This window comes from Acanthopagrus latus, chromosome 18, assembly GCF_904848185.1.
Source record: "Acanthopagrus latus isolate v.2019 chromosome 18, fAcaLat1.1, whole genome shotgun sequence".
NCBI classification, from domain to species: Eukaryota; Metazoa; Chordata; class Actinopteri; order Spariformes; family Sparidae; genus Acanthopagrus; species Acanthopagrus latus.
The window spans coordinates 6,147,788-6,174,718 of NC_051056.1; the positions used below are offsets into that span (position 1 = coordinate 6,147,788).

At 41.6% G+C, this 26,931-nt stretch overlaps 1 protein-coding gene across 1 annotated transcript in view; it reads right to left on the minus strand.

Annotated features, from left to right (window-relative positions):
- Nucleotides 1–26,931, minus strand: part of spata5 (spermatogenesis associated 5) — a 116,452-nt gene that overhangs the window by 65,996 nt on the left and 23,525 nt on the right. Inside the window, exons 12-15 of the mRNA XM_037076770.1 lie at nucleotides 20,687–20,896; nucleotides 16,136–16,189; nucleotides 15,764–15,843; nucleotides 12,111–12,237 (exon numbers count right to left, since the gene is read on the minus strand). Coding sequence (XP_036932665.1) covers nucleotides 12,111–12,237; nucleotides 15,764–15,843; nucleotides 16,136–16,189; nucleotides 20,687–20,896 — 471 coding nt within the window. The remainder of the gene's footprint in view (nucleotides 1–12,110; nucleotides 12,238–15,763; nucleotides 15,844–16,135; nucleotides 16,190–20,686; nucleotides 20,897–26,931) is intronic.

The window sequence follows — 26,931 nt, forward strand, 5'->3', positions numbered from 1 at the left end:
ATGACATGCGAGAGGGGGAAAAAAGAAGCCCTGGTAACCCTTTTCTGCAAAAACCAAGACACAAATACACGCAGAGATGCAATCCCAAACCTATGAAGCAGCTGCCTTTCACACGGTCATTCATCATGCAGAGCCTGCGAAAGAGGAAATGAAGTGACATTGGGCCGTCATCCTCTTTCCGATGCATCTGCCAAGTCCTTGCAGCAGGGCCGCAGGGTCTCAAAGACCTCAGACATGTTTCAGTCTCACTTTATTGTTGCATCTCTCCCTGACCTCGAGGTACTGAAGTAACTATCATAAAAGGTGCTCCTTAAAATCTTGAACCAATTTATTTCGCAAAGAAGACAATCCAGCTCACTAATCTTCTTGTTGCTTCATTTTGGTAGGACAGAAGCAAAGGTGAAGGGTAGAAGAGCAAGTGATGCAATTCATTTTCCAGTTACCAGTGTATCAGCTTGAATCAAAGTGAAGTGCAAAAAAAGTCAATGATCGTCACAATAGCCCAAATTACATTATGATGGTGGGAATGGTCACTAACGCTGTCCTTAAACAGTTAAGTGGTCCCAATTTCTCAAACCAACAATGGTTTAAACATACATCAAGTAAGTTTAACTGGTCACTCGGCCCAACCCTTTGCCCCGCTCTAATCCTCCCTCTGTTTTTTCTCCATCCCAGACTCAAGCCGCTACGGGTGCTGTTCTCGACCCACAAGGGGCTCTTCAAGCATCGGGGCAGGTGTGCTGGAAGTGGGGGTGGCCCGGACACTTACCACCTTGGTAGCGGGTGGGTACGTCCTCAGGTCGATGAGACAGCTATGATTGCTGCCTACCCGAGACCCAAGACAAACAAAGAGGTGAGGCGGTTCTTGGGGCTGGCTGGCTACTTTTGGTGGTTCATTCCCTGTTTTGCAGACCTGACCAGCCCCATGACTGACCTCACCCGGAAGAGCGCCTCAGATCTGGTCCAGTGGACGGAGCCATGCCAAGTAGCGTTTGAGAAGGTAAAATGAGCCCTCTGTGGGGAGCCTCTTCTCCACACACAACTTCCTTCTTCCCTCTCTCCTGCAGACCAATATTTCGAACAGGAGGCTGGGGGCCGTTTTGTCTCAGCAGGTGCAGGTCAACCGCCTGGTGCCTTACATCAGCTGGAAGTTATCTGAGAGGGTCATGGTCATGGTGAGTCGTGGTGCAGCTCCATTTAAGAGGAGTGCTTGGCTATCCGGTGGGTGCTCTGCGGTACTATCTGCTGGAGCGGCCATTCGTCCTCTGTTCGGACCATGCTCCCCTCCAGTGGCTTCACCGGCCCAAGTCAGATGGTGCAGGTGTGTGGAGGTGAGCGTGGTCGAGGTGCGGCTGCGGGAGAGAAAGAGGTGGAGAGAGGTGTTTGCTAATCATGGTCTCCCTTTAAATCCAGTAGTGTGCTGGACCTCAGACGGGAGATGCCTGGGAGAGCAGCTGAGAGAAGCTGCAGACGGAGACACACAAGATGCACAAGACGCGATTGGACCTTTTCAGTTGTATTAGCTTGTGTTGAGTGGTTTGAGCTGAATTAAGGCTCAAATAAGACTAGAACCGTGTGCGTAGTGCCTGCTGATTTTAGCCCGGTAGCACTAGGGTAAAGTCTAAATCTTGATGAAGATGACTGAGGCCGGTAAAGAATGTACATTGGGATATTGTTATTATATACATATTATATTATATACATATATACACATATTATATACATAGTAAATGCCTATAGCCCATTTGTTTAGCCATCTTTTGTTTAGCCATTTTCCAAACACGCCACTGGACCTTGTTGAAGTGACCAAAAAAGGCAGCACAATCCTGCGTTTTACCACAGGAACACACTGTAGCTCCCTTTGCGACATTATCGTGCCTCCCTCTTCCTCCAACTCCCATTTCAAATCCCCCCCAAAACTTACACCTTACCCATTTGTAAGCGGCTCTTAAAGTGGTGTTGGGATCCCAGAGCAGAGAGCTGGGCTCAGAGGGCCTCAGCAGGGGATATTTGAAACATACAAAGGGGGTATTATTTGTTGCACCCCCTCCAGGTGGCCCCCTACCAGTTTTTATATTGTATGTGGGTCTAACTGTATCCTGATTGCGGTGAATGATGATTCCTTCCTACTCCCTGTTTTTTACATAGACCGGAGATCAGGGAGGTTGTTTAATGTCCCCTCAGGTGGCAAAAGTGTCATCCTATTAATTAGTGGATATAAATACTTGTGGTAAAGATTTGTTTTAAAGATTAAATCATATTGATGTCAGACTATTCTATAACAAAATTAAGGCAATTGATTAACTTCAAGTTTCGATTCCATTTTCCATTTCCTTTCTGCTCTGTATGTTCCCTTTGTATTTAGGTGGAGGCGTGTTGATTCAGGTACCAGTGAGACATGAAATACAATCCAGGGTGAGTGTGAGTAATAGATCCATGAGTTTTTAAAAAGCTTATCAGAGGCTGAAACATTGCAGAGGGGTTTAAAATACTCAGACAGGATTTTACAACTCTGGACAGTTATTATGGGGGTAGTTGTTTTCGTCATAAGGCGAACTGTAGAAACCTAGTGTTCGTGTTACAGTTATGTAATCTACTAGGAATTGTGTGTTTTCAAATATTTGATTTGCTATTGCAGTGGGCATGCTGAAAGATACTGCCGCTCAGGAAACACAGAGACAGTTCTCCAGACAATCTTAAAAAGAAGTCTGACTTTTTTTTTACCTTATGAGAAAATGGACCTACTTCTAACTTTATTTGAACAGTAAACGGTAAACAGTTTTCTACTGAGTTCATTGTCTCCACTGCTGGTTTTAGGTCTTATTCAACAGGGCAAGACGTTAATTTGGGAAGTTTTGGTCCCATTTTGAGCCATGTTCAAATACATTTTGGCTAACTTGTGACTGGCAAGTCACTGTCATGGTGTTTGCACCACTTTCCTGTGAAATCTACAATGTATTCTCCCTAGCTCCGCCATCTTGTTCCAATATGGGCACTAAAAAAAACCCTCAATCAATCAATCAATCAATCAATCAACTGCAATGATGCAGCATCAAAACATTAATGCACAAACCAAAGGGTGACGCCACAGTAGGTTACACTTGGTCTCATCGCACGAGTGTGTATAGAGGTGTGAAGCACAATATGACGCAGCAGCACAATAGTGTTTCCCACGCAGATATTCTACTTTGGTGGTCTGCCCGGGTGTATTAGCGGTCGCATAAGAATCCACATATTTTTAAAAAAAAAATCTGTCTGAGACAGCAGCGCTATCCGTGATTGATTAACTAGTGGACAATCCGCCTTCACTTTTACCCTCTCGTCAACTGTCAATCACACATGCTCTCTCCAGTATTACATCCCTCCTGTAATCGCACCGATTGTGATACGACCAGTTTAAGTTGTGCCATTGTTCGTTTTTAACAGACTACTCCTGGTTGTTGCCGTGTTATTTGGTGCACGTTGGTTTTGACCAGCTACAAAATGAACAGCCTTTCACCACACGCAGCTCACAGGCTGTAATGAGAACAGGGCTGTGAGTGAAAAAGTCCTCAATGCGAGGTGTGTTTTTCGCTTGACCTTATAAAACTTAGTGCCGACAAAAAAAGTAAATAATGTTGCCGGAGAGAAAAAACAAAGGCGATGCAGCCAGTGTACATGCATTAAGGTGGACACTACGGGCAAACACTGTGGGCAAACTCTGAAAGTGACTCTGAAGAAAGACAGTGGGTCTCATTTTGACATTGTCTAACAGTACAAAAGAACCTCTGTCATTTGACGAAGATAGAATTTTTTTTTAAAAAATGACAAAGGAATACAGAGCAAGACACTGAGACATAAAAAGAGGAAAATATACAGGCTCTCCAGCAGTATTGCATAGGGGGTGGGGAGGTGGGGGTGCTATAAACGAGATTTCCTGAACTGAGAGCATTCCAAGGGCGCCGGTGGTCTCGTCTTGCCAAGAGGCAAGATGACACATGCTGGAGATGTCTGCCAGGTAGCAGAGCACAAAGAGCCCTCATTTCCTCCCTTTTTTTATAATATGTATGTCTGACACTTTCCTGACTGCTTTCCTATTGTACATCAGAATAGGAATTCCCTTCATTGTGAAAAACTGCTCGGTTTCTTCGACTGAGCTAACTCTGCGTGTGTCTAGCTAACCAGAGTTAGTCTTGTCTTGCAGGTTTTCTTCTGCATTTAGTCCGATTGGAAGCTTTCTCTGGTGGTATTCGTGGATGCACACATGTGTAAGCCGATACTAATACAGCCCTTGAAGTATGATACTTGCCTGGGGATCCTGCTCCCCCAGTGCTCACAAAAACACACAAACACACACACATGCACACAGCTTCCCAGAGCTCATCCATCCCTTGGTGGTATCCCGTTACTTGCTTGCAAAGACACACACACACACACACACACACACACACACACAGACACACACACACACACACACACACACACACACACACACACACTTTTTGTTTTCTTTTGCCGCTGTAGCTTCACTAAGCCACAAGCCAAAACTCTCACTCTCCCTACTGCACTTTAGAGACACAACCTTGGCAGGAAATACTCTCGGAACTGGTGTATGCAAAAAAAAAAAAAAGATTCATATCAAAACTGTAGCTGCTGGTTAATACCTCTGGATGAAAACAGTTAAAAGAGCAGAGAATCTAAGTGGAGAGACACTAAAAGCTACAGTGTGGATAATATTGACAGCTCAGCTCAGCTCCAGCAGGACACCCTGTACTGCGGCAGCAGGGCCCTATTCAGAACTGTGCAGTCAGGAAAAAACAGTGAATAAGCTCTAATCCTTTAAGACAGCACCAATAGAGATTCCATCATGCTTGGCTCGTCACGAGAGGAGAGCAAAGCTTGGGAGATGATAACGTCAGTCCAACACAAAATAAAATATGGCCTGTTTTGACTGGCTGGCTTATAGCCGCTCTTTTAGCTAAGGGTTGTTTCCTGTTGAGTGGAGGCATGGCTCAGGTGGAGGTCTGTGCCAAAAAAAAGGCAAAACAAAAGGTATTCATGGGGCGAAGCTGCGTGGATCCTCCGATGCCCTCGTGTGAGGCCAAATAAAAAGACCAAATTGTTTGTTGAACTGAGTGTTCATGCGAGGCTTTCTCCACTGAAGTCATGTTGTACATTCTTTATGGATGGAGGAATTAGGAGGTCATCAACAACAAAGCCAGTACACACAAACAAAAGCATTACATACATTAGAGGCACACATTTTATGGTTCGCATCGGCTTAGTTTTCTTTGTAAACTTACCTTACTTAACCTAACCCACTTTGAGTTACTCATGTTTACCACTACTGGCGATACGAATTGTCAAATAATCAATTATTCAAAAACAACAGACATTTCATAGGCAGGACAGCTGTTGTTTCCAAGGTCAAGAATTAACTCAATTCATCATTAAAGGAATTTATCAGTTTAAAATGTGCTGCTTTAAATTTGTTGATTTGCTGGATTTCTCAATTTTAGATCTCAAAACTGATCCTTTTTGGACTGTTGGTCAGCTAAAACAAGGATAGACCGACTGACATATATTTTGGGGGTGGGGGGGGCGTAACTGATACTGATATTAGAGAGAAAAATAACAGTAACAATTAGCAACGTCCAGACTGGCTCAGAAAACACTGGCAGATGTTCAGGCTGCACAGACAGGCCTTATGTTGGGTTAACAGTTTGACTTCTGTTAAGTAAGTGGAAGAAGAAGAGGAGAGTGAGATGCACTGTTGTCATATGTGTCCAGTTCAAATGTATAAATCTTAGACTAACTCTGTGAAAACCAGCATGACTTACAATTATACATAGTGACCATGAAATAGTCACATGTGCCAGCTTGTGTGACTGGAAGTATGTGTTAGACCACAACCCTGTGATGCCTCATAAAATCTCCCTAGGCCTCGTGTTTCAGAGGTTGTATTACCACCGAGGACAGTGTTTCCCTACTTTATTTACATAGCAACACATGAACAATGCTGAACTATTTCTTTGAGCATTTGCATGTATTCTGGCAAGTTTCTAATCTGCAGGAATTGTCAGTATTGAATATAATTGTCAAAAGAACTGACCCATGTCAAGTTTGGCACCATCTCCTGTTCAGTAGCCTCACTACAGCACAGGGGGGCTGATTTTCAGAGGGAGGAGCCTCGAACATGAAGAGGGTGAAAACCTTAAACAAGGGCATGAGTGGCTAGACAAGACATTCTGAGCTGCTGGAAGATAAGACAACTCATCACACTCCAGCAAAAACAATGGCTCAGCCTTTGCGTAGTACATCAAAAACAGTATCTATTCTCACTTCTCTATGCAGTGAACTCCACTTGACCCTGCTTCCAATTCAGTTTTACACCCAGTTTTGCATTTTCTAATTAAGCAGATAAGTACAGCAAAGGTAACTGCACTGTTTGACAGCAAACATCTGGCAAACAGTGTTTAGATGTCAGGAAGGAAAGTTTTACAACAATTTATTTGTCGTCATTATTCTATCTTAGTAACACGCCCGCAGAGCTGTTGATGAAACAGAACAGCTCTGGCAAAGTTACACCCACAACACAGTGAGCTACACAGGAACAGAGGAAATGTGTAAGTGCTTGTGGAACTGTGCATGTTGTGACTTATGAGTAAAATTATAGTTTGAAAGTAATTATGCTTTTTTATTAAAAACAGCCAACTGAAAGTCTCTTAATGAGTAGCGGACAAGCGTGTGATCTAGCAAACTTAGGTGGATATTTGTGAATTTAATCAATTAATTGTAAAGCTATCATATAATCAGTATGAGACTTTTTATTACTATACTATACTATACTATATTTATCAGTTTAGTTACCGGTTAGCATGCTACCATTTGTTAGTTTTTCTGCTTTTTATAATTTACATTACATATATTAGATATTGGACATTGCAATATGTGCAGTAATTTGCATTTTCTTTTTCACAATATTACATATCTAACAGCTGTTACTGCATATTCTGGCTTTTATTTTGAAAAGAAAACGCATGCAGAGTTGTCATGGCAGCCAAGGCAATGTGCTAGGATATTTGATGAGGAGACTGAACTGGTGGAGGTTACTACATGTTAATTGGACTGATGTAGCAAAATGCACACAGCGCTTAACAAACAGAGATAGAGGACTTTGTTTCTAAGAAAAAGCAAGCCTGCCAGTTTGACAATATTTTGGGCGAAAAGGGCAAGAGAGGGATTTTAATGAGGCTACATGTCATCTTTCCATAAGGTGATAATATCGTCTATCTTGATATTTGGGCATGATACATTGGAACTTCCAGCCCTGAATATGAAAATGTATCAAACATAATATCACAAGTGTCAAAGTAAGGGGGAAAAAATGGGGGAAACCCTTAGAGCCTCCCCTCAACTGACAGCTGTAAAATGCAGCCATGTCAATTGTTCCTGGAGTATCAAGATAGACATACTGTCCTTTCAACTCTAATTCTATTGCCTCTGTTTTGTTTTCGGCCCTCGATCTGATAAGAGCACAGTTGGGAACTTCTGGTCCCGAACAAAGACCCATCTGCTTGTAATCTCTCTCCACTGTAAGCACCCCAGCCTCCTGATAGCATGGATGAGCTTGCCGCACATTAGGGTAAACAAATGAGCCTTTCAGTGAAACAACAAGCCAACACTATCTTTCCTCTGGATCGAGCCACCAGTGGATTAACAAAACCAGCTAACTGGAGGAGAAAAAGTATGTCAATGTGTCAAAATGTTAAAATGGGGCTTTAGACAATCTACAAATGGTTAAAGGGACAACTTGTTTGAGTGCACGACTTTGCGTACAATCAGCTACATCGACAGCTGCTTGACAAACACAGCGACAGGGGGTTCTTCCAACTGAACAGGCTGGATAAATATTCCTGGTGGTGCTAATCAATCACCACAGCTGAGTCTCAGCAGGTCAGAGGTGGGCTTGGGTGATTGGCGCAATACAAAGGAAAGAGGAAGTGGGAGAAGTTTTTTTAAGGTGGTGGGGGCAGCAGGAGGTGTTAGGGGGGCTGTTTGGCGACATGTCATCATTTTATGCGGGCTATTGTGAGACTCGTAGTGGAAAGTAACAAAGTACATTTACTCAAGTGCTGCGCTTAAGATCCATTTCAGAAGAAAATATTGTACTTACTCATATTTCGCCATTTGTTTTGTAGCTTTAGTTACTCTACAGATTCAGATTCATAAAAAAACAAATGAAGTATGATTAATGTTACAGATCAAGTTTATGTTTGGTACTTGAGTTGAAAAGTTTCAGGATCAAAATAGACTTCAAGTACATTTCTGAATACATGACTTTTACTTTTAACAGAATATCTCTACATTGTGGTATTACGACTTTTACTGAAGAACAAGATGTGAGTTCTTCTTCCACCGCTGGTTTGGTTACTTCATGCAATTTGATATCCAAAAAGGGAGATATGTGTTTATATGTTTGGCACAAGAGCAGATCGTTGTGGTTCGTCTGCAGTTAAATAACATTTACCACAGTTGTGATATAAAAGCCAGAGGAAGCAGAGGGACTGTGTGCGCTTTGTGTGAACAATCTTTTTGTCATCCATTTGTTAGGATGTGATTCAGCTGCATTAGTCACATTACGTGTATATGTTGTTGCATATCTGGTCTTGTTTCTCATGGATGGAATACAAAGGGCAGAGGAAGTTGGAGGACTTTGTGCATGTGCAAAAGGACAGGATGTCTTAGTTCTAAAAGTTAAGCTTCAGTATTGTCTCTGTAGTTTCTATTTATAAAGTGCCGGAGAGTCTAGATGAGAAAGGAACTAACAGCTTTGACACTGAAAAATTGAAAAATAATATAAATGAGAAGTTCTTCTTCATATGGGCAGAGAAAGATGATTAGATGGGCTCATCAGGGACCTGCAATAGTCACAGATACTGGATTGTTTTATCAGAGCATTAGATTTATTGATTGCTGTCAGGATGTTAGATTTTCTACAAATATGACAAAAAAGACTTCTAGAACAACTTACCAACCCTCGGTTTAAATTGCTCCAGAAAATTTAAATCTTAATATAAACATTTAAACATTAGGGACAAGTGTTGACATCACTGTCAGCTGCTTCCTACCACTCTTTCAATGCTGCTTGTTACATTATTACTGTTAAAAGTATGATTGGCAGCACAATGAGACGGGTCATGCACATTTCAAGGTGTAAACGACAATGTTGATTTCAGGTTTATGGATTTTAATGTAAGCAATGTTTAATGTTTCATTTAAACCATCACATTCTTGCTAAAACGCTTCCTAAATATCATAAGGCTCCAGTTTGACTCAACTCAATATATCGAATAAAAAGAAAGAAAGAGTTTCCTAACTCAAAACAGCCTTGTTTAAACCTGATAAGAAGCGGATATCCACACTGTCTTGTGGTTTCAGATGAAAGATGGACACCAGGCTTGCGCCTTTCAAACTCAAGCAAACGTCACTTTCTCCCCTCTCTTCCTTTCTCCATCCCTCCCACCCTGTCCATCAAACAGCCGAGTCCCCCAGGACCCTCCTCTGCTGCACTCACAGTCGACAATGACTTCATTGACACCAGAGCGTCCCATTAATCTACATTTGTCCCATCATATCCTGCCATTGGTATGGAAATGCCCACCCATCTCCGGTGTGAACTGTCAGTCAGCGTCGGTGCAAGCAGTCAGACAGTAAAGCTGGGTAGGGTGCTAAAAACCATCAGGGGTGAGGGAGGGAGAGCGATCATGGGGGGGCTATCTGTCCATTTGGCAGCTTCCTTTCCCAATGTTTGTCATGGGTTCCTCATTCAAATGTCTTCAACCTCATGATGCACACACACACACACACACACACACACACACACACACACACACAGACTCGTGTGGGATGTGGGGGGTGTGGAAGGGAGGAGGTAATCTGATTTCTCAGCTGCCCGGGAGACCACTTCCTGAGAGGGAGGCCTGGGGTTTCCCATCTGTCCACCCAGGGGTTTGACCACCTACCTTCTGTTGTAAGAGTGTCTTTCTCTCTTCAGTTTTGTCTTCATGATTCTCTTTCCCTCTCTGACACACACACATACATGCAAACACACTTTCAGGCTGTTTCTTGGCTGCCACACTGCTAATGGAGTTTGAAATGAGACGGCAACCAGTTGCAGAGGCGGAGGAAGTCGCTGTCATTCCTCCACCGCAGGGATGGATCAATTCTCCACAAGTGGGCTAGAAATGGAGCAGGGGTGGAGGGTTTGGGGAGGGGGTTACCCAACATTTGTATGTGGGGGATTTCTCATAGGAGTGATAGATTTTCAGTGTGTAGTTACCAGTTTATATAAAAAAAAAAAACTGCATATGTGATCATTATGTATTAAAATAAAGTGAAAAAAATGAAATAAATGGGAACTGGAGTGGAAGGTGGAAGGAGATGAAAAGAAAAGTAATGTATTTAACACAAAATCCAAATTCCAATTGTGTTTTTGTGATTGAAAATTGTTCATCAACAGCTCAAAATATGTCTTTATTTGTTATTCTATGGAGTGGTAGTATGTGGTGTGCATCGAGTTGCATATCAGTCAGTGAATTTACATTGCCTTAAGTAGTTTTATGCAGTTTTCTGATGTCTCGAACATCTTCAGATCCACTGTTTTCAGCACTGACGGCTTTCATACTCTTACATCTGTCATTTGCATTTCTTGCTGGTGGCTTTTTGAAAGTTGGCGTCAGAATATTCACCAAAAATAAAGATTCCAGGGTTCAACAAACAAGTGTTTTCTTAAGACATGCAGACACTTTGGTTTTTATGGATTGGAATCCAAAGGTCGTTGTCAGACAAAACTGTGAAACTCATGAACATCATGTCAACAAGAAATCTGGTTTCTAAAACCGTCACTCATAACTGCAGACTTAAGAAAAAAAATAATGATCAAAACTTTAAAATGGTCATTAGTGAGGACAGTGAGCGCATGCTTCTAAAAGAAATTATCCCAAATTATCCTTTGGATAAATTATTATCCAAACACTTGTCTTTCAGTCTGAACAGAAGTTACAGATAATACTTTTCACTGGAAGGACAACTTTATTTTTGCCAGAACTTGTATTTTCCAAGTTTCTTAACTAATTCTGAGAAATTACTATTTAAATTAAATAGCTAAGAAGAGGTCTTAAATAGTAATCACTCCATAAGTTTAGGTGCTTTTGTTATAACAATCTCTAAATGAGCGATATGCTACGCTATAATCAACACTTCCTGACATCATCAGAGATAATGAAGTACATCTAAAGTAAGTAGGACTGGAGACCCAAAGACAGAAAACAGAGGAAAGACAGATGGCAGCTTGAGCAGGAGCTTAAGAAGCACAACGACATTCTCCTTTCCTGTGTCCTTTCTGACAAGGCACAGACTCCGTCTTTGATCAGCACTCAGGAAATTTCATTAGGACGGAGATGGGTGGATAAGCGGCCAAAGAAAGCTTTTGTGGATGGGAAGAGGAAGAGAAGGAGATAAAAGGGTAGAATATAGAAAATGGACGGAAGGTAAGGGAATAAAACAACTGACAGCAAGACCATTATTTTCTAAGATATAAACGTTCAACTCCCACCTGCAGTTTTAAACAGACTGTTTTTGAAGTGCAACTCTGTTGCAGTTATTCACCGGCTTGAGCTTAATTAATGCACACAACCAGTCACTGCAATCTAAAAAAATTAAATGTGAAAAGTTCACTGATGTTTTTCAATTCCCTTTTTAGTCATTCGATCTCTTGGAAAGCTATTTGGCACCATTTAGCCAAACAAACTACCTGAGCCAAAGCTCTACTACGTAGACTAAACCACTCCAAACACATTTGAAACAGATGTACCCAAAACCAACAAGGTGTAAGGCTGCTCCGGCATCTAATTCAACTGCACCAAAACAAGACAGTGACCATATCTGAAGAGTGAGTCGGGGAAGACAGACTGGAGCAAGCGACCTTTAACCTTATCAATCATGAACAACAGAGGAGGGGGTAGAAAGGAGAAGACGAGACACAAACACACAACATCCCCGAAACCTTATCAATCATGGACCAAAGAGGAGGAAGGAGCGATAAAGACAGAGAGCCGGCGTCTGTTTACCTTATCGATCATGTCGGGCCGGTTGGTGGCGGCCAGCACAGTGACGTCTCTGAGCTGCTCGATGCCGTCCATCTCTGTCAGGAGCTGAGCAAGGACCCGGTCGCCAACACCGCCGGAGCCCGACGAGCTGAAGGGGTGGATGAGAACATATAATAGATGAGTGGACAGGATCGAGAAAGAGGGAAAGAGTGATGAGATTGATGAGTGGATAGATGGATGATGGGGGGGTAAAAGGACTTAAGTAAATCAGTCAAAAACTGGGAAAAAGTAAAAAGTTTATGGTGTACAAGATTCATTACAGGTAGATAATGGATGGACGGATTGGTGGGAGGACAGACAGATGGCATGTATTGTAAGAAATGAAGGGAACAACAGTGCAATAAAGAAAGAGACAAATGCACGAATGGAAGAAATGAGAGTGACGGGACAATCAGGTGTGATGGACGATTGAGCTGATAATAGCAATATGAAGCAACACTCAAGTGTTTTGCTCTCAGGAGCCCACCACACCACATGCCTCAAACTTTTCTCGTTCATCAATAATATTTGCTGTATTACAAAATGAGGAAACTCATCCAGGGCCTGAATACCTTTCGCATAGTTTCACTGACACTGTGATTGCAGGTCCTTTCATTAGCACAATTCTTCTTAACATTAAAAAAAAGGGAAAGAAAAGTCTTTGGCAGCAAATGTGAGCCTTCCTGCCAATGATGTCCTCCTGAACTGCAACTCAAAACAAGGCCCCAGAAACCAGTGAAATAAAGCAGCTTCCCTTTAGACAATGTTAGCAAATATGTCACCTTGTTTGGGCTTGTAAATGCACTTCTGGGTCATATCAAGGCTCCCAGACTCTGAGAATGAGATATTTTCTGTGCAATGTAGCGTATTTAAAGTCATAATATAATTGAATAAAACACAATGTGTGACAACTGGATCCACTGCCTGACTTAACATGATAGCAGATCAGTTCAGATTCATTGTCATGATATGGCAAAGATAAGGCGCTGTCTAGTGGCTGATAAACTTGGTCAGATCATTATAGATCAGAGACTGTTGTCTGATTGGAGGTATAAAAGTAGGAGAGGTACAAAGACTGAATGGGGGTCATTGTGATTCCAACTTTGAGCCGGCAGCAATGGTGGTAGCACAACTGAATCAATGGTGAGGACAACCCAAATCCATATTATCTATCTATCACCTACTGTGTATGAGTGTGTGCATGGTAATGAAGGAACATGTCAGCCAGTGCAACAATGTGGCTCACCGATGTGTTTTTAATAGTTTTTGGACAACAATAGAGCTCTATGGAACTGAAGAATAAGACAAAATAGGCCTTGGCAACATTATTTATATCTTAAGTCAGATCTGTAAAACAAGTACAATGTAGAATATCTCTAGCTTTATCCTTTAAGAAACTCCTCAGTGTGTTAGTCAGTGGATCACAAGGTGGTTATTTTCCATAATGCAGTGCAGATAGCCACCCTTCTTAGCTCAAACACACACACACACACACACACACACACACACACACACACACACACACACACACACACACACACACACACACACACACACACACACACACACACACACACACACACACACACACACACACAGTCTCTGTTGACAGGGCCAGCGGAAGTGCCAGACGTCATTAGCACAGACAAGGCTACAGAGGAACACAAAGGAGCTCTGTCACTGAGATATGAAGGGAGAGAGAGGGAGAGGGGGAGAGGGAGAGAGAGAGGGGGGTGGGGGGAGAAAGTTTGGGTGAAGGGAGATAGTGGGGAGAGAAGGAAGGGGGGATTAGGATTAGTGAATGGTGGACAGAGTGGTAAATTGGAGAGACTATGAAGTTAAAAAATATGGAAGACAGGCCAAAAAAAAGAGGTGAGAGAAACTGGGGTGACAGACAGAGAGACAAAAGAGAGACAGGATGCCATTAAAAGACAAAGAATTAGAAAGGAAATGAGGAAAGGCTGCATGAAGGAGAAAGAAAAGAAGAGAGTGAGGAAAAGACAGAACAGAGAGAGAGAAAGAACTGAAACATTTGACTCTTTTATCCATTGTCCTTTTCAAATCCAGTGATCCATCTTTCATTTCTCATAATTATCTTCCATTTTCTGTTCTACGTTCTCTGTCAGGAATGTACTCACTTTATTTTTATTGCAGTAAAACTTTTTTTTTTTTTTAATCTGTCGATCTGTGCCTCTATCTCGTATTCGCTGCCTGTTTTTGTCTCTCCTGGTTTGCCTCTCTTTCCTGTTTTCTTTCTGTCCTCTTCATTTCATTCCACCAGTTTGGACTCGTGGCAGGTAGGCTGACAGATTTACAGGTGCTTCTCATCTTCTGCCTCGAGAGGAAAACGAAAACACGCACACACACACACACACACACACACACACACACACACACACACACACACACACACACACACACACACACAGCAGAGGCTGTCTGGTTGTGTCAACAGTTTTGAATTCTTGCCGGCGTAGGTGAGCTACTTCATTGATTAAACATGGCAGGAAGTGAGGGCCAATAAATAACCTCTATAGATCAGGACTAAGTGCATTTTTTTTTAAATGGCGAGCAGCCTCGAGCACGGGTCCACTGCAGCCAGCTGACAAACTCTCACGCTGTGTGCTGCGTTACTGGTGACAGCCGGCTGCAGCTTGGTGGAGAATGGGAGTGTATTCGGGAAAACTGAACATCAAGAGGAGGAGGGTGGGGGCTCAATCATACTGCTGACTAAAGCGTTGCTACTGGTTGCATGAATCAGTAAATTACCAGTATTCAGATAGGGTTCATTTCATGAGCAACCCTTGTTTTCTTACACAGTGGATACTGTTTTAATGACTACTCTAAAATTAGACTAACACAAAATTATAATATATAAAACTGGGATATATAATTCTACATTTCATCATAAGAGGCTCTTCAATCAAAGAAAAGTCAAAATGTATTATGCTTAGCAGTGTGCTACATTTGAATCATGTGACCGGAGGCCCACATATAGAACAGTGACAGAGACAGCCTGTTGGCCTCTCTGTGCTCCTTGCTGCAACATTTAGTTTCATCGACTGGTTTACCAGGAAGCATGCAGCGTATTTGGCCTTCCCCATCTGCCGCGGACTGGCACAATGAAGTGTTTGTGCGCCTCCGGCCAGTGTCCTCTGTCCGCCCCCCATCCTCTTTCCTTTAAGCGACAGATGTTCCCAGTGCCATCCCACTAAAGCACCTCCGGACAAGACTGCGTTCTGTGTTCGCCGGTAGCGAAAAAGCCACAAAAGTCTAAGAGGAAACCATGGGAACCAAGTGGCGGGCTTTCATAGAGCAGCTATGCAGACATTTTGGGATGTTTGCTCCATCCATTCATAAGTGAATCTTTGTGAGACGAGCTGGTAAATTAAAGCAGACCGCAGCGATGACTGTGCATTTGTCACCACCGGACAATGAATGACCACATTGCTGAGAATAGCAAACAGCGGACAGTAGCCATGGTCAACAGCGAACAATCACCCATAGTACGTTCAGACAGGAAGCGAAAATTCATCAAGTGTGCAAGAACTGTGTTTTTTTTTATGTTCTATTTGCATCTTTCCTTCTAATTATATACCTCTTTCTATTGTGTAAGGAAAAGCAACACACTCTACCTTCCTCTTTCATTGGCCAGAGCGTCGATCTCGTCAAAGAAGACGATAGACGGAGCGACGGCCCTCGCCTTCCGAAACACCTGCAAGTGTAAGCAACAATAGAAGAGAGCAAAACAGGACAAATCTTTAACAGGGACCAATGAATCATTCTATGCACAAACATACGCAGGAAATACAGCGTGCATTAATGTCAGAAATGAGATGTCAGGTCATCTGTTTATTCCATCAACAGCTAAAAATATTCACAAAGGGCAGCACTTTGGTTTGGATGGTTAGGAAGAATGTCAGCTTGCATAACTTTATGTCAATAGAACAATAGTAACGACAGACTGATGTGACCCTTTTAGGGTATGGGAAGTGAAACGTACGTACCTCTCTCACGGCTCTTTCAGATTCGCCAACATACTTGCTCAGTAATTCTGGACCCTACAACAAAAAAGATCTGGTCTATTATTTGGCCTACTGGCAGCTAAATATTTAGGTTTGATTATTAGATCTGATATTCAGCATTTTGTGTGATTATCTGATATCACTGTTGTGTTTTATATCAGATTGCTGTAAATAATAATAATAAATAAATAAAAAAAATAGCTACTTAAGCTCTGATAGTAGTAACGAGTAACTAACTACTACTGTTTCTTTGATATTGTATGTATGTTCAATGTATGTTCAATGTTTGTTATTGCTACTGGATGCTTGAATTTCCTCCGGGATCAATAAAGTATCTATCTATCTATCTATCTATCTATCTATCTATCTATCTATCTATCTATCTATCTATCTATCTATCTAAAGTTTCCAAATAAGTGTGGAATGGGAGTATAAAGTAGCAGAAAATGGAAATACTCAAGTAAAGTACAAGTGTCTCAAATTTGTACTTGAGTATGTACTTAGTTCCGTTCATTCGTTCTGTTGAGTGTTTGTCATCTGGTATCTGACAATAAATAAGTGTATTCTATAAATCATAATTTACCCTCTGGTTTGTTTTGGGTTCTGTCCTAAGAAGAATATCTTAAAACTGTAAATTCAACATTATTACCATTGTTAAACATATATCGTGATAATTATCGTCATCGATCAACATAAAAAAAAAAAACATATCATGATAACACTTTTGCCCATATCGCCCAGCCCTGGAACAGAGTGAAACAGTGATAACATGGCGTGAGAATGTCATGAAGGACAGCAGGGTGTGCGTGGTGTAAACGCACAGTGCTACAATGCTCTCAGTACACTGTGTGCTGGTTTTATGTTTGTATGCAACATCTGCGGTTGAGCTGGAAAATAAAGACACTTCCCACACCACAGTTACGTGCCTGCTACTACAGCCTTCCGCAGCAAATACAACAGCACATCAAGTACTGCTGCTACCACTGCTGCCGTTTCTACACAGCAAGTAAACTGAAGTCGTTGGCGTGTTATCACAGGCCAAATGTCAGGTTTGTGCCCAAAATGGAGCACCGCATTTGGTTTATCTCAACAGTTTGTGCAGGATGGACAGCTGGGTTTGTCCATGTTTTGGCATGGCCTCAATCAACGCTAATCAAGCAAACTGTGCATGATTCATTTCCAGCTTTGGCATTTGTTCCCAAGTTCTACAGCTCAAGCAAAGTTCAACAATTCAGAGGTTTCCTGGAGATTACTATTCACCTCCCTGTCATCAGTTATAACTGCTGCAACTTTCATACTGACTATTCACTGCTACATCCACATACGTCCACATTTATGGATGTAATAAGGATGTTTTCAACCCCATCAATATGTCTATTTTAGAATTGTTTGCCATAGGGGAAAAAATAACAGCAGAGACAAGTTCTTGTTTTTCTATGATTTTGAGACCTAATTTCATATACTTGGCATTTTTTTTAATCTTTCAAATTTGGCTCAGTGGTCAATGACATATGTCTCTGTGGTATGACAAACTCATAACACAAATTTATTTATGCTTTATATATGAGGTATACTGCACATCATTATCAGGTGTTGGCACTAAAGGTTAAGAACCTTCTGACTGCATTCTTGAGCACCTTGATCAAATCAGTTTATACATATGTGTTTAGTTATCTGACAACATATATGGATAAATACAGTCAATGGCTACATTTGCAGATTTATTTACAATTGTAAATTCAGTTGTATTAAAAACATCTGATATTGGGTACAATTAGCATTCATTCTCACATCAAATGACTCTGCAGCAGTCATGGTGTGTTTTTCAGCTTCAGTTCTGATGGATGGAAACGTGACCCCTGAGAGAGAACATGCCGATATTTCTAATCCTTTTCCAATCAAGTAGTGCTCAAGTTTAAAATCAGTGTGGAGTTTGAAAGAGACGCGGCAGTGAAAGACACTGAAAGAGTAAGTACGGTTATATTGGCAGCGGCCTCCATGCCAGTACCCGAGACTTGTCAGCCGCCTGATAGCTCATGTGCAGAACAGAATGACAAACTCATCCACTGGCGAGAGTAAGTAAGTTCATTTCATGAGGACTAATGGCATATATTGATTTCCCACATTACTTTGTTTTTCCAGTATAATTATTCCAGTTTAGTGTGGACTATTAATACTGCACAAAAAACACGACGCCACTTTTACTGCCACCACTGCTAATTTTACACTCAACTACGAACTGACTGCCAACAACCCTCTTGCTCTTCTCTCCCTCTCCTCCATTTCTTTCCGTGCTCTTCTGTCCTTCACTCACAAGCAGATAAACATCCACTCGGCCCTCACAAGAACTTCCTCCCCTGCAATCCACCCTTTCAACACCTCTGTGCTGACGGAGGAGACGACACTTAACTCCGAGCCCTTTTGTCTCCTGCAGTAAGTGTGGAGGTTGACTCATTAATCCCAGGTTCCTCTCTCTGCGGTAAGTTTAAAACCATTGACACCGCAGAGATACGGAATGTGTGTGTGTGTGTGTGTGTGTGTGTGTGTGTGTGTGTGTGTGTGTGTGTGTGTGTGTGTGTGTGTGTGTGCGTCTGCGGATGTGAGTGACTATGAGTGGCTGCAGTGGGAGGAAGCTGAAATTGACCAGATGATAATAGGGCTTTTTTCACACAGAGGAAATAAGGCAGAGGCTTAAAGTATCCACATTTAAATCTGGATAACATATCTGTGTCAAAGCAGCCGCTGCACTGGAAAAACCTGATACTGTTATTGCAGATGCTGGACAGCAGCTTTCAGCAGGAGGGATAGGATGTTTTTTTTTTTACAGTTTTCATGATGCAGAAAGTCTTCCTGATGACTTCAGAAGAGCCGCACAAGATTAAAGTGCAACAATTAGAGCGCAATTCTTTTTTTTTTTCCGCCTTTGTACCCAACACAAAACAAAAAATCAGCAACAACGATAATGTCTCCAGGTTGAACTAAAACCAAGTTTGAATTTACAATGTGAAGTGAAGCAAAACAAACAAGCTGGAGGGCACTCCCGCATCTGCAGTCGGCTTAATGACCACGGTTGAGAGAATCTGTCGAATCTTTGTGTCTCGCTAAGCAACAAGCTTTGCAAATATCCCCCTGATCAAAAATTCAGCAAGCTGATCAATCAATCTCTGTCAGCCGGGCTGGGGAAGGCTGTGGTGAGGGCGACAGAGCGGGTGGCAGAGAGGATGGGGTGATGAATGAGAGGGGACAAACGCAGGGTCAAAGGTCAGACGGGAAAGCTCTCTGCAGAGGAAGCTGGGCAGTCAGACCGCCTCCAGTTCATCTGAGAAATCCCCATTACTACTGTGACACATGCAATGTGATGATTATTTCAATTATCTGTTTATCTGTTTTTAATTTATGCGATGTGTAACATGTTAGATGTATGTCGTCCTCTTCAATTCCACTAGTTCACCAGACTTCAATAATAGCATAACCCACACAAATGATTTTGAACTGTAGCGGAAATATCTATACCTTTCCAAAGACACAAAATGTGCACAAGACGTCCTACCTAAAAAACATGAAGGGTTGGATTTGATTATCTAATTCTAGAGCTTCGATAATTTCTTTCACTAATAAGTTGACAGAAAATAATCACCAGTTATTTTGACAATCAATAGATAATTGATAATATTTTGAAAATACTGTTATCAACCACTTAAATAGGGAGATGTCCTGATTTCTCTACTTTATATATATATATTAATCTAAATATTTTTGATGAAACACTATATGTAAAAGACAGGACTTGGACTTGTTTCTCATTATTTTCTGACGTTTTTCAAAACTAGATCATCAATAGTAATCAAAGATGAAAATACAATAATTGTCAGTTGCAGCCATAACTAACTTGAAAAAAATGATAATAATACATTCAAAACACTTTTTAAAAGTTACACCTTGTATTTCATAATGCCAGTCATTGTAAAATAAGATAATAGCAAGCTTAAAACTCTTTTAGGGGAAATAAAGGAGAAAACTGAATGTTAGGGGTGGTGACAGGTTGACCTCTCGGCCATGATGGAACACTGACATTCTTTTGTTTCTGCAACTTCCCTCTGGTTATATGGTTGTTAATGTAATTTCCAGAGAATTCTTTCAGTTTCATACAAAGCTTCATACAGGTTAAAGGGCTTCGACTGTGAGATGAAACTGAATCAACAAGTCATCAATTATCAAGCCAATGACATCACCACTGAACACTTGCCCATATCACCAGAACTGCATCGTAGCAGAGTTGAAGTGTTGACATGTTTTCTTTGAGTGTTTAAACTAACTCGGTTCCTTTACTTCTCATATGCTTTGGCCCATCACTCAACATTATAATAATAAATACAATATCAATATGATATAAAGACACACACCTGCAATACATTATGTGTTCATATTTATGAATTTAATAAATGACCTCATCACGCACTGCACCAAAACATTAAGTATGCTTTTATCTTATCTAGACAAAAACAATAAAGCAGTATGATAATTCAAACTTACTTTAATGGCAAGGAAGTTGAGACCACTTTCATTAGCCAGGGCCTTGGCTATCATGGTCTTGGAGCAGCCCGGGGGCCCATAGAGCAGGATTCCTTTTGGTGGTTGGATCCCCATGCGGCTGAAGACCTCAGGGTGCCTCAGAGGCCACTCCACGGCCTGCTTCAGTTTCATCTTCACCTCCTCCATACCACCGACGTCCAACCAGCGGACCTGTAAGAGGGTGAATGCAGGTAAAATCAGGGAAAACAGAATTGCGTTTTTTAGTAAGTTGAAAGACAGAAATGTTTACTTACACTTGCGTTGCAGTTATATGGCAAGATGAGACAATACAGCATAACAGAGAAGGTTATATTACTTCAGCACTAGTGTGGACATCCAGTATTCTCAGATTTAACCAGAATCAGTTTTTAAGGCAAATTTAATGCCACTATGTTTGATTGATGCTGGTGAACACAGTTGAACACACTCTTTTTTGTGCAAAAAACTAACAATTGTTTGTTGATTCCCAAAGTGATTTATCAGTGATTTATTTGTATTATTTGAGGTAGCATTTCTACCATGAAGTAGAAGAAGTAGTATGAGCAGTAATAGTTAGTAGTAGAGGTAGTAGAAGAAGTAAAAGTAGTGGCTTAAAATGAAAAGAAGAAGTACACTGCGTTTGAAATGATTATGCATATATAGTTTTTGTTCTTTTTTCCCAAAATAGTATAAACAATTGGCAGTCAACAGGATTTTTTCTTCCTCGACAGTTAAATCATAATCTGGATTGTATTAAAAAGAAAATGACCAATGATGGCAAGAACATTTTTTGCAAAATACCTCAAAATGCAGTGTTCCAAATTATTATGCAAAACAGATGAAAAGGATTGAAAACAGAAATCGGTCGTATTTTTTGCATTAGGAGAATTTTTCTAAAATGAAAGCTATTTCAATCAAAACATTGTTACTGATCAAGTTACTATTAACATAGGAGCATGTCTTTGATATCACTTTGACTCTCTCTCATCAGGATTCCAGAATTGCCTCCCGGAGCTGCTGTTTTGAGGCAAACTGCTGCCCACCCTCATAGAGCTTCCATTGAAGGATGCTCTACAAGTTCTCAATAGGGTTGAGGTCAGGGGATGATGGTAGCCCAGGCACAGTTCTTTTTATACCGTGGCAGGAAATGGGCAGTTAGAAACTTCACATGTTTTGCAGAGGTCATTTTGACACCTTCAGGCACCCTAAAAGGGCTTACCAAATCACTTCCCATGATTCCAGACCAGAACATCACTCCGCCACCTCCTTGCTGACTTCGCAGCCTTGTTATGACACAGTGGCCATCCACCAACCATCCAGAATTCCAACCATCTGGACCATCCAGTGTAGCACTGCTTTCATCAGTGAATAAAACTGCTTGAAAATGAGTCTTCATGTATTTCTGAGCCCACTGCAGTCATTACTCCTTGTTGGCATTAGTTAAGGTTGGCTGAAAGCCTTATGCACATCAGTAAGCCTCTGGAGGATCCTGCATTCAGAGGTTCTCAGGACTCCAGAAACACCAGCAGCAGTTGCCCTCTTAATACGATGAATTTACCGTACAGAAACTTTCCTAAATACGCCTTATCTGAACGAACACATCTGCGCTCTGAATCACACGCAAATATTTTCACAGTACAATGATCTCTCTTAATTTTTCTGGAAATATCCAATGTTTGCATACCTTTTACAAAATGCTACACTACTGCACAGTTTTCATCTGCAGAAAGATCTTTATTTTTCCCCATATTGCATGAAACCTGTGAATGCTTAATCATGTGGAAGAACCTCCTTAACCTCCTTAAGAAGCCCTTTAATATGGCTCACCTGGCAAACTATTTACCAAACCTGTCTGAAATTGATAAAAAACTTTCATTGAAAAACTTTCAATCAAATGTTGATGGTATTTGCATAATTATTTGAAACACGGTGTAGAAGAAGAACAAGAACAAGACAACGAAGACAAAAAAGCTGACAGAAGACAAAGAAGAAGAAGAAGTCAAAGGATAACATGCAATTAAAAATGCTGCATCGTATGTATTAAAGTGAGGGGGGGTCTACTATGAAAGGCTCAAGTATTAATAAATGATTGGTTTAATGTACTCTCTCGATCGCTCTGGTTCTTTATACATATCCAATCTGTGGCAGCTCAAACATGAACACTGCCAACAATAAAGGCAACAGAACAAACTGCACACTGATGTCTCTGACGTTCTCATGGAGCCCACTCCCAGGACCTCTTTAACTTTCTGACCGGGTGAATTGCGGAGAACTCGAGGGGAGAGAGAGGAGGGAAGTGAAATATAAAAGCATATTTGGAAGGAGACGGAGGAACCGAGGGGCTTGGGTTGAATCAGGGACGGAGAGGGAGTCAGCCAACAGCTGTCTGTCTGACAGATGGAAGGAGGGTAGAAGGGAGGGAGAGAGAGTCCGGCAGTGAACAACCAGAAGAGATAAAGCAGATAAGAAGTGAAGCCCTAATCCAAAAACCCCCTTTCGGACCTCTTGCTCATCCTTCCTGTCTCTTTCTTCATTATCTTCCATTATTCCCCTCCCCGGCATGTTGGTCTCGCCCATCTCTCTCTCCCTCCTCTATCACTTTTTTGATCTACCTTCATACCCACTTTGTTTCTTATCCTCCTTATCACCTGCACTCCTTTTCTTCCTCTCCACGCTTGGCTCTCCCCCTTTGAGTATATTTACATGCACAGCAGGAACCAGGAGAAATGCGGTTGTGCAGGAAGTTATGCAATAGGTTTGCACATACATGTGATATATCAGATTTCTCCCTTATCTATATCCTTATTTCAGACTGACGGCTTATTTTGAAGAGGGGACATTCCACTGATTCTACAAATTAAGATAAGATCAGATTACTTGTCATAGAATACGTCAATTTGAGAAGACGCTTCGTCTGTCAAAATAATCACGATGACGACATCTGGGTTATTTCAGGTTGGGCATGAGAAAACCTGGCGATAGATAAGGGGATTTAAAGGTCCCATATTGTGCGTGTATTGATAAGTGAGAGATCCATCTTAGGTTGTATATTAATACCATGAAAGTATCAAAACGCTCAATCCATGGAGAAAACCACAGCCTCATATTTAGAAACTGGCTTTAAATGAGCTTGCAGGATGTCTGAAAGGTTTGGATGTCATAACGACACAGTCTCCGCCCCCTGGCCACGCCTCCAGCATGACTGTGGTTGCATAAAGACAGGCGGATCCAATGCAGAAAAAATAATGTGTGTATATGCTTTAATGTTTAGCAAACTTTTTTTTTTTTTTCTTTTTTTCTTTTTTTAGTAGACACAAAAGTTTGAACATAAAAATGGGAATTTTAGGATGCAGCACGTTGGGTTGATTCATTTCAACTAGTGGTAACTAGGCTGACCCCTTTACATCACCAGCTGCCTCGGCATTCAAAAAAGATGGCATATGAAGAGCGAGATAAAGCTACATCTTTGTGCACTTCATATATGGTGTACATGATAATTGCACAAACTAGAGGCACAATGGCGCTCTTTCTTGCGGTGATTTCGGAGGAAAGACGCCGCCGCCGCTGTCCGCCTACTTCCGGCTCACGGCCCCAGGGAAAAATCTCGTGCCTGCGCAGAACACAAAAAACCGATCTGATCCGCTGGAGCGTATACATGCAGGAGTACTGCGACTATCAATTGAATAATGCATCTTAAGGATCCAATCATAGTCGGACTAACCCAGTAATTCGGTTTTCTTAAGTGTCATGTAAACGCACTGAAAGTTAGCTGAACTTTGGCTTGAACACATTTTGATTAGAAGCATGCACTGCGATGCCTCAGCCCTACTCCTGCCAGACTGTCACTGGAAGTGTCAAAAGCTCATGATGGTTTTATTCTGAACTTGGCAAACGTGTCTTACGTTTGTGTATGTGCATCATTTTTAACATCCATTAACTGTAGAAACACAGCATTTAACATATCAAAAAATATTTACTATCCTGTCTTTTTTTAAAAATTGGAAATTGAGCACAAAAAGCCTTTTTATGAATAAATCTTATTATCCTAGATTTAGGGAATGTGGATGGGCACTGTAGTAAATGTAAATGTAAATGTTAAGTAAATGCAGAGCTCATCTAACTTTCTCTCCTCTCTCTCCCCTTCTTTGTGTTCCTTATCTGTCTTATCCCTCCTGCACTCTGTCTTCTCTCAGCTGACCATCCTTGTCCCATCATTTCTCGCTCCCTCCCGTAAATACTACTGCTTTAGCACTCTCCCTTCTCTTCCTTTTCGCTTCTCCCTCTCTCTCTCTCCCTCTAAAGCTCATTCCCTTCCTCACCCTCTTCCTGCTCTCCATCCAGAGGTAACACATCCCAGGCCACCGGCACCGTCTCCAGGGAATGAAGCACCTAATGGAAACCTGGCGTCTGGCCACATACTGTAAATACCGTACAATTTAAGGACAGCGCCGAGCGAGAGAGGGGAGAGGACGGGTGGAGGGCAGGGGAGGGAGGAGAGGAAGGGAGAAAGAGAGAGAGAGAGAGAGAGAGAGAGACGGGTGTTGCAGAGATGAGGAAATGGCAGTCGAGCAATGCATCGCACTCGTTTGAGGCCCAGAGAGAAATGAAATGAAATAAAAAGGGCAGAGATAGAACAGTGAAACAGACTTATAGAGAGAGAAATGGAAGAAGCCAGTGAGCAAGAAGAAGAGACGGATACAAAAAATTAAGCTTTATGGCACGGATGGAGATATGCAAGAAGTTAAAGACTCAAAAAAGCCCCACAAAAAACAAAAGGCTAAAAAAAAAGAACATTTAAGTCTCAGATGTTGGAAGTTTTTTTTTTAACCCCAGCAACAAAAAACAGCCATTTTGGAAACATTTCTGCACTTTTTTTGAATACTTTGTCTGTAATCAACAAGCTACAATAGCAAAAGAACTGATTGCTGAAGGTATAAAGAAGCCTTGTACAAAACCTGCCAGACGTCACACTTCAGTAAACTATGATTTGTGACATGACAGCTTGCCCAATATAATATGAATTTATGAGGTAGGGAGGGGTGAACAACGTGGTAGATCCTGTCATTTATAGCCAAACAAAAAGTGAATAAACTCCCACCGTCAGGTATAGAACATAAATTAAAAACAAATGTTTGGAGTGACTTGCAATCTGAAGCTGCTTTCCAAACCAGATTTAGTGGTTTTGGGGGCTTTAAAGGCCTCAAGCCACTGAGTAAACCTGCCTCAGACCTGCCAATCATCTGAGCACAAATCAATCACCCGCCTCTTTCCGCCAAGGAAGCAGATGTGCAACACAACCCCGTAAAGTCTCCTCTTCCCCTTCTTTCTCGCATTTTTTTTTTTTTTTTTTTCCGGTTAGGCGTCTGCAGACTTTATGGAGTCATTGTAAGAAATAACATTATAAAGTCGCATTAATTGCAAGTTGCTTTTAGTCACGAATGAAGCATCTGTGGAATTAGAAGGCCGATGTTTTGACTCACACCTCGCTGCGCCACTTTTTTATCCCCCGTCTTCACTCCCTTGCTTTTTGTACGAGACCCAGTTATTATCTTTTACTGTTGTTTTCTGATCTTTACAAGGGGCCTCTCAAGGCTCTGGCCCTTTGATGGGGTTGAGAGGAGGGTGCAGGGTACTTCTCAGACAAAAAAACAAAAAGAAACAAACAAAAGGGAAATGAGGAGTATGTTTAAAAGCAAGAATAAGTGGGCTTGTCATTCAGCTGCCAAATGAAAATACTGAAGCCAGAATGTACAGTTGAGGATGTTTATCAAAAAAATAGCATTGCTGGGTAAATAAAAGTCAAAAAGAATGTCTTGTCACAAAACAAGCAAAGGAATGGGAATGCACCTCCAGTTTATTTACATATGAATAAAACATGAATCAAGAGGCAGAATTTGTACAACTCAAGCCTCTAGATACTTGATCTGAGAAGGTTTTTGAGGAACTTGAGGCGTGTATTCATCCGGCACTACTGGAAGTTTCTTATATAAAATGGATTAGAAACAAATGTTTGCACTCATGTGGATATAATCAAGTCCGGGGCTCTGCGGCTGGCCTTTCAGCTGAGCTGCGCTAGGGGGATAGAGGGAAAAAAAAAAATTCCAAACCCAAACTCAGTCCTCTCTCGTTTCCAGGAACCGGCCGCAAAGACTGCACGTCTATGGGTGAGCTCAGTGCAGAGTGTAGCAGGGAGGGGAGAGGAGGGGAGGCGGGTGGGGGTGGAGGGA